This window comes from Myotis brandtii, unplaced genomic scaffold (genome assembly GCF_000412655.1).
Source record: "Myotis brandtii unplaced genomic scaffold, ASM41265v1 scaffold143, whole genome shotgun sequence".
NCBI lineage: Eukaryota > Metazoa > Chordata > Mammalia > Chiroptera > Vespertilionidae > Myotis > Myotis brandtii.
The window spans coordinates 4110846-4119832 of record NW_005355115.1 but is presented as its reverse complement, the minus strand read 5'-3'; the positions used below and the strand labels follow the sequence as shown (position 1 = coordinate 4119832).

At 53.2% G+C, this 8987-nt stretch overlaps 1 protein-coding gene across 1 annotated transcript in view; it reads left to right on the top strand.

Moving 5' to 3' along the window:
* TTBK1 (tau tubulin kinase 1) overlaps positions 1-3903 on the top strand; it is a 39743-nt gene extending 35840 nt beyond the window's left edge. The window contains 2 exon segments of the mRNA XM_005860996.2: positions 1-119; positions 729-3903. The exon segment at positions 1-119 is cut by the window's left edge and continues 46 nt beyond it. Coding sequence (XP_005861058.1) covers positions 1-119; positions 729-1116 — 507 coding nt within the window. The 3' untranslated portion in view covers positions 1117-3903.
* Positions 3904-8987: the final 5084 nt, after the last annotated feature.

Here is an 8987-nt window from a genome sequence, read left to right as displayed (position 1 = left end):
ACCCGGAGCCGGATTCCCCGCCCCATCAGCATCCGCATGCCCACGCCTGCCCCAGCCCAGCAGTCCCCGGGCAGACCCCATGGTGCGGCCCCAGCATCGGACACAGCCATCACCAGCAGGTGAGAAACCACTGCCAGCCCCAGGGTGGGCAGAGGGCGACCACAGAAGGCCTCCACCAGCAGGGACTTCCCCAGGGCTAAGGTCAGGGGCTATCGAAGACTCAGGAAGGCCCCTCGAATGTACCTCCTGTCCATCACCAACTGAGTCTCTCTTCTGACTCGGGTCCCAGTCCTGTCCTTGGGCTCAAGGGGGTGGAGACAGTGAGCAGGCCTGGAGGGGTGCCAGGGAGGCCAGGTTTGGGAAAGGCTGATGGGGGCCTCTGGTGTGTCATGAGGCATTTGAAGCCAAAGGAGAAAGTCCAGAATAGTTAGGAGAAAACTTCATTCATATGAACATAAACAAGGGTATATTACAGAGCAGAATGTAAAATCCATGAGAATTTGAAAGATGAAATAGAGATGCGGAAGAAAGCCTGCAGGGAGCGCTCCTGCAGGGAGCAGCCCGGGAGTGTGCGGCCCCTAGAAGTCCTGCCCTGGGCAATAGGCTCAGTTTATTTCTGTGCCAGGTCTCAACCAGGTCTGTGGATACAAGACTCTAGGGCTCATTGCGATTCTGAAAATGTCTCTGCTTTCCCCCCTCCTCTTCTTTTCCCCCTCCTCCTCCCGCAGGCTCCAGCTGCAGAAGCCTCCAGGGTCGGCCATTGCTGCCGACTTCCGTCCCAAACAGCCCCTTGGCCGGGGCCAGGGCCCAGGGCGAGGCCAAGCCAGCACCAGGCCCCCAGCCCCGCGCAGTCCGGGCCTCCCTGCCTCCACCGCGCGCAATTCCAGCGCGTCCCCTCGCAGCCAGTCCCTGTCCCGCAAAGAGAGCCCCTCACCCTCGCACCAGGCCCGGCCTGGAGGGCCCGCACCCCGAGGCGCTTCACAGGCCCGGGCCGAGCCTGATGGCACCCCCTCCCTAGGGGGGCCCAAGAAAGGACCCAGAGGGAAACTCCAGACTCAGCGCGCAGCAACCAAAGGCCGGGCAGGTGTCGCGGAGGGCCGGGCCGGGGCCAGATAATGACGCGCGGGCTCTGCGTGGGCCCCCACCCTCACTCCAGCCCCCAACCCGCAGCCGGCCACACTGGAACAGCTCCCAGCACAGCCTTACGCGCCCGACGCGCCACCCGCGGCCCCAGCTTCCTGCCTGCACCCGCCGTGCTCGCCCCAGCCAGGCTCCACCGGTGGGGGGCACCTCGCCGCAGGGGTAGAGCTCGCCTCCCTTCCTTCCCCAGTCACCTCCCACCTCCTGCCGCCCCTCCGCGGGGAAGGCTCAGCCACTCTACTCGGAGGACCCCACTAATCCGGACAGCCCGCTCTCCCGCCAGGCCTCTGCTGCTCTCCATGCTCCACCCCCAACACACCCCTGCTTACACCTCCTACAGAGCCTTTCCCTCCTCCCAACCCTCTTCCAGCCAAAACCCCCCTTTCAGAAAGGCAGCCTCAATTTCCCCAAGTGGAGGCTCCAGCCTCCCCTAGAGGCCAACCCCATAGTCTCCTGGGAAGGACCTCTTCTCAGCGGGGAGGTGGGACCTAGGGCCATTGGTCTACTCAGGTGTGAGGGGGCAGGTATGACCTGCCCCAGAGCTCCATCCTGGACACCCTGTGGGAGGCAGTGAGAAAGTGTGGGGGTTGCTCTAAAGTGCAAGTCCCCCCACCCCCTGTATCTGGGTGGGGCCTCAGGGGGAACCACAGGGTGTGGGCTGCCTGCCTGGGCCTGTATTTCCCAGTGGGAAGTTGGAGGAAGGGCTTTAAAGAAGTTTCACCGGCCCTTGGCCCCCATCTAGTGCTCAGGACCCCTCAGCATCCGGAATTCCTTCTTGCCATCGAACTCAATCTTGCCTCCTGCAGTTTCAGCCAACTCCCTTCTCTCCTGGGTTCAGTGGAGGTGGAGAGTGGCTGGTCATCATCTCTCGCTGGCCCTTTGGAGATTCAGGGACACAGTTCTGGCCAGGCCACCCTCCCTGTTCTCCTGGCTGTGACCATCATGTCCCCCTGTGGCCAGAGAGAGCAGAAACAGGCAGACATACAGACAGATGACAGCTGGCCCTGGACTCAAGGCAGAAAGGCCCTTCTAACTTCCAGATTATATGCTTGTGTGATGGGCCCAGCCCAAGTCCTCTCCTCCCCAGCTCACCCTTAGCTCATCCCTCTTGTCATAACCCCACACCATGCAGCCGAGCTGTCCCTGCAGGGATGTGAGGACTGCTCTGCTCCATGAATGATATGGGGCCTCCTCCTAGGTCTGGCTCCTGCATAGCTCTCACCCCGGCTCATCACAAGCCTCAACTGCCCACATCTGGGCCAACCAGTACCCTGGCTGCAGAAGGGACAGCCAACCCTGTTTATCTGGGACAGGTCCTGGCAGGCCTCCTCCATGCTCAGCACCCACAGCCTCTGTCCCCTGCCCTGCCCCTTCTGTTCTACCCCGGGTCATGGAGAACAAGGCACGACAACCAGGGAAAGAGGAAGAAAGGCCCCTGCTATGCCCCAGTGATCTGGCAGCACCCAGCCACCATCGCTTGAAAGGATGCCCACGAGGAAGTTGACCCAGGGAGCAGCCTGGTGATGCCCGCTGAAGCCCTTCATGGAGAGTCAGCAGGCTTGGGCAGCTGCTTCCATGCCGAGGTGGTGGCATCTCTGCAGACCAGCCTAGGGGAGGACTCCATGGTGGACAGCCCCCGAGGTCCACCCCACGCTGACGCAGAAGCTCCCAGAACACTCAGGAAACCTCTCTGGACAGAGTCCTCTTTGTCAACCCGAGACCCTCCCAAGACCTCTACTGCCCTCTGGGTCCAGCAGAGGGGGTGGAGGAGGGGCCATGCCCTCCCACCTAGAGCTTCTCTGAATGACAATCAGCTCCTGCCAGGTGGGGACCAGGGCGTGACCCCTGGTACCCAGGTCCTGGGCCTGCTCCTTGCTACCAACCGAACTGTGAATGTAGGGCCCCAGCCTCACCCCTGCCCCAGGACCAACAACACCCTGGTTTGGTGTTGGGAGGAAAAGGGGGTGACCCGAGAGAGCCCAGGCCCATCCTACCGTCCTGCTTCACCCAGCACCGAAGGTGGGCAGAGCTGCAAAACCCTGTCTGTCCTTGGGAAACCAGACCTCCCCAGGGCTCCTAACTGACCTCAGGCCTCTGCGTCATTGAATGTCACCAGAGTTGGGGAGGAGGAGCAGGGGCGAGTGTGGGAGGAGGCTAGAGGATTCTGCTTCTCTCCCCAGGAAGGATCCAGGGCAGAGGAAACCATGTCTCCCAGTGCAGCCTCTTCTCCCTTGAGCACCCATCCCCTCCACCAAGCTCTGCGGGTCCTGAGCCCCTTCTCTGTCAGAGTGTCACACCACCACCACCACCACCACCACCACCACCACCACCGCACTCCAGCACTTCCTCCTCATCACAGCCCCTGTCACTGGCTCAGATGCGGGGCTGCCCACCCCAGACATGCCTTCCCTCCCCAGCCTCACTGTGCACCAAGAGGGTGCAGGAGAAGGCTGTACCCCAGGCACATGGGCGCCCCCTTCCCAGCTCCTCACAGGGGCCTGGCTTGCTCAGTCTTCTCTGGGGACCAGCCCCCGTGGGCTGGGGTTGGGGACAGGGAGTTGCCCTCCCCTTCTCCAGGGAAGCCACAGAAGAATGTTTACATGCCAAACAGAATGTACCACCCGCCCCCGGTCACTGCATGGCCTCTGCCCACCCTGCACCTGTCCACCCGACCCCAACATCCTGGAAGCCGCTGTCATGATTAGATCGGGTCTCAGAAGGGAAGTAGCCATCACACCATTAAAAAGCCTGTGGACCTTTCTTTCTGTTGGCCTGGACTCTTCTTCCTTCGGGGGAGAGGGCAGAGAGCAGGCCCTGGGCTGGGGGTGGCAGGACAGAAGAGCACAAGTTGGTGGGCAAGTGTGGCCGTGGACGGACTGTCATGGAGGCGGAGTGTCTCTACCAGCAGAAACGGAAGCTTGGAGGATGCAGGTAACCTGCTCAGGGTCGCACTGGTGGGAGGGACTTCCTGCTGCCTCTGATGGCAAAGCTGCGCCCTCTCCGCTCGCTTGGCTGTCTGACCAAGGGCCAGAGACTCTCAGTCTAGCTTTGTGCAGAGAGGAAGGGAGGAAAAACTGTCAGTGCCCAGAAGTTAACAGATAAAAATGAGTGTGTTTGGAAAACCATGAAGTACAACAGCTCACAGGCAAGGAAGAACAATGGTCACTATTCTAGCAAAATCTATGAAAATCACAGATGAACGTAGCCTGTGGCTCAGACCTTCTAGAAAGGTATCCTACACTCACAAGATTGAGTGTCTAAAAGTATTCATTGCAGCATTCTCTGTATAGTTCCACAAAGCCTCACCTCAATTCTGAAGCCCAAAAAGTTCTGAAAACTGGAAGTTTTTCCATTATTTTGGCACACGTCTCTGACAAGACTATTTGTAGTCTTTTAAAAAAAATTTATAATATTTTTTCCTTTAAAAAAATTTTTGTTGTTGTTGATTTCAGAGAGGAAAGGAGAGGGTTAGAGAGAAACATCAATGATGAGAGAGAATCTTTGATCGGCTGCCTCCTGCACACCCGCCACCAGGGATCAAGTCCAAAACCCAGGCATGTACCTGACCGGAAATCGAACTGAGTCCTCCTGGTTATAGGTGAACACTCAAACATTGAGCCAAGCTGGCCGGGCTGTAGTCATTATTAATTCCACTTATCATACATGTTTGCAGTGGAAATAATAATGTGATTATGGAGTGCTGTCTTAGATTCTATGAGGGGTTTTCATAATGTATGGAATATACACTGAATTGCCTTTTTAAAGATTATATACACATGTGTTTGAACTGTAAAGAAATCGGGTAAGAGACTGTGGACCTGTAAAAGCAGAAGTTCAGATGTAATTTTAATGCCTGTTTGTTGGGGCTCATTATAACGAGCCGCCCATACGATGGGGACCCCACTGTCTGGTACTGTGAAGTGTCTACTGCAGGTGGCTCTTTGTAGACACTTTCGACTGGTCTCTAAGAGAGTAAAAAAAATGTGTGTATAATGTGCAATTATTTATTTTTTATAAAAATATATATTTTTTATTTCAGAGAGGAAGGGAGAGGGAGAGAGAGAGAGAAACATCAATGATGAGAGAGAATCATTGATTGGCTGCCTTCTACACACCCCACACTGGGGATCGAGCCCACAACCTGAGCATGTGCCCTTGACCGGAATCCAACCTGGGACCCTTCAGTCCACAGGCCGACGCTCTATCCACTGAGCAAAACTGGCTAGGGCTAATGTGCATCTATTTAGATGAGTTAGAGGTCTCAAATTGCTTCTGGGAGGCAAGCAAGGGGGAAGGGGGCTTTACAGTAGTGTATTTGCAGTACCTTTTGCATTTTGGACCCTACATTCACTAAGTGTGAATCTTCCATCTGGGTAATACCATAAACAATTTCTGTCCCAGGGCAGGCTCCTGGCCCTGCCTGGGGTCTGAGGTAAGAGAGCCCAGGCTCCAAAGTCATGCTCTCCCTCTGAGAAGACTATCAGACACAGCTCTAACATCCCAGAACCCATGTAACCATCTTCTGTACCCCACAGTGGCCTCCTGGAACCCCTTTTCTCCGGCATGGGTGCCGGGGGGCTCTTGGGCCTGATTCACCAGCCTTGAGTAAGGCGCTCACATGCTTTCGTCTTCCTCCTTGTTCAAAAATGTCAAAAGCAAGCCATGTTTGCAGTAAAAAGGCAAATGCTAAAAGCGTATAAACTGCCCTCGCTGGTTTGGGTCAGTGGATAGAGTGTCGGCCTGCGGACTGAAGGGTCATGGGTTCGATCTCTGGTCAGGGCACATGCCCATGTTGTGGGGTTGACCCCAGTAGGGAGTGTGCAGGAGGCAGCCGATCAATGATTCTCTCTCATCATTGATGTCTCTCTCTCTCTCTCTCTCTCTCCTTCTCTCTCCCCCTTCCTCTCTGAAATCAATAAAAATATATATTTTAAAAAGCATATAAACTAAAACATGAAAGCCCCCTATCTATATGGAATATGATCATGTAAAGGTAGTATATTTAGAGTTGTGCAACTATCACCACAATCAGTAGCAGAACATTTCCATCACCCACTAGCAATCACTCCCATTTCCCCCAACCCCTCCAGACCTAAGCAACCACCAATCTACTACTTTCTGTCTCTATATAGATTTTTTTATTTTGGACATTTCATGTAACTGGAATCCCACAACATGTGGTTCTTTGTAACCACCTCCTTTCACTTAGTATGTTTTCAAGGTTCATCCATGTTGTAGCATGTATCGGTACTTCATTCTTTTTTATGGCTGAATAATATTCTGCTGTATGGATAGACCACATTTGTTCATCCATTCATCATGGACTTGGGTTTTTTTTTTCTCCCTGTTGGCTATTCTGAATAATGCTGCTATGAATGTTTGTTTACAAGTGTTTATGCGGACATACGTTTTCATTTCTCTTGGGTATATATCCTGTGAAAATACCCAAAATAGAACTGCTGGGTCATATGGTGACTCTATGTTTAATATTTTGAGACATTATGAAGCTTTTCTGCAGTGGCCACACCATTTACATTCCACTAGTAATGTATGAGGACCCTTACATTCTTCTTAATGGCTACTTAGTAGTCCATGACATGAATGTTCCACCTCCTCATCTATTTAACCAGCTCCATGCTGATTTTCATTAGATTTTTTCCAAGTTTTTACTATTTCAAATAGTGCCGCAATTAATATCCTTGCTTTGATGTTTGTTACTTTTCTAAGTCTAATTCTAGCAAAAATGCCCAGAATAATCAAATAGATGAAAAATTATATCTTGTTCTATTTTTAATTTATTTTATTATTGAGAATGAAAGAATTCTATGGATCATTCATTCATTATTTTGCATTCCTTTAATCATTCATTCATCCAGTTAATTCTGCAGCCCATTGCTGAGCCCCACATGCACCAAAGGCTGCCAGAGATGGGGAATTGAAACAGTGCACAGTGAGCTGGGAAGGAGGGGGTTGTAAATTAACTTCCACTTTACATGTGCTATGTACGCTGGCACACAAAGTTCAGGCAGACTCCCAGCCCCGACTGGGAGCTTCAAGGAAGGCTTTTAGATCAATGTGACCCTTATACTGAATTTTGAAAGATAAACAAGAGTTAGCCAGGTAAAGAGCAGAGGACATTCTCGCAGAGGGAGCAGCTTGGGCAAGGAAGTCGTGAAGGTGTGAGAACTGCTTGTGGTTCAGTGTGGTCACAGGTGTGAATTGGGGAGCAGAGAGAGGAGTGAAGGGGGCAGGAGCAGGTCTGAAGCAGGGGTAGGCTGTGCCCAGGAGGATGGCTTTAGAACTAAGTTTGCAGAGAACCCCCTACCCTCCCGCCACCCCCTAGGAGCCCGAGACCTGTTGGGCACACTCACTTCCCAAGGCCCAGTTAGGGCCTACCTGATGCTCCACATGTTAGGACCTGCCCAGCCCCTGGCAGACCTTTTTTTAATTTTTTAAAATATATTTTTATTGATTTCAGAGATGAAGGGAGTGGGACAAAGAGATAGAAACATCAATGATGAAAGAGAATCACCTATTGGCTGCCCCCTTCACGCCCCACATTGGGGATTGAACCCGCAACCCGGGCATGTCGGGACCAGAATTGAACCTGAGAGCCCTCAGTCCGCAGGCCGCTCTATCCACTGAGCAAAACCAGCCAGGGCCTGGCCGACCTCTTCCCCACTCCCCCAGAAAGATATTTCTCTTTTCTGTCCTGTGGCCAAGCGAGCTCTGAGGACAGGGGCACAGAGAAATAAGTGGCTTGAGCAAGTTTGCTCAGTCAGGAGCTAGCTACATAGGGGCTACAAGATCAGAGACATTGCAGGGGCCTTTGTTAATAGGGAGGAAAGGTCCCTTGAGAACACCCTGGAGAAAAGAGACAAAGGTAGGAGTGTGGAGGGTGCCATGTCTCTGACCAGCAGACACTGGGGCCTGCTGATATTTTCCCATTGGCTACTCTTGTCCTGGCATCAAGACCAGGACAAGAGCTGAGACTAACTCAATATTGAAGGGAGGTCAAAACGACTTCTAAGACTTCAGCAGATGTAGGAGCTTGATCATTGCCCATGGTAATGAGGTGATGGGGTGGAGAGTCAGCAAGGTCATGGGAATTGGGCCATAGGTTAGAAGGAAATATAATACAAGCGCATTTTCATCAGCCCCAGGTGGCATCTTCTGCATTCCTCCTTATCCCATGTAGTAGTAAACTCAAAGTGGTGTGACATCACCCATTACCACCACCATCCATTTTATCATAATCATCACTATCTCCCTTACCCACCTCTAACTCTCCTACCCACCATTCCAGCACCATTGTCACTCAAATCACAGATACCCTTCTCCCAAACTAGGCTCTATCACCACCATCATTGCTATCACCATTACCACCACTTTCATGACTACAACCACCACCACCATCAGTACCATCTATACAATCCTCATCATCACAACTGCCTTCATAACCACATCAATATTACCATTTGCATATTACCCTTTTATTATACAGGAGTGCCTGGCCAGCCTGGGTGAGGGGCTGAGGGCCGTTTTCAGGCTGGCTAAGCCCCCAAGCGGGGATCCTCACCCCATGAGGGTGTGGCCAGCCTGGGTGAGGGGCTGAGGGCCGTTTTCAGACTGGCCAGACCCCTCTCAGAGTGGGTGGTCCCGCTGGGGTGCCTGGCCAGTTTGGCTGAGGGGCTGAGGGCCATTTTCAGGCTGGCTAAGCCCCCAAGCGGGGATCCTCACCCCATGAGGGTGTGGCCAGCCTGGGTGAGGGGCTGATGGCTGTTTGCAGGCTGGCCACAGCCCCCAGCCACCCAAGCTCCCAGTGGAGGCTGGCTGGAAGCAGGTAT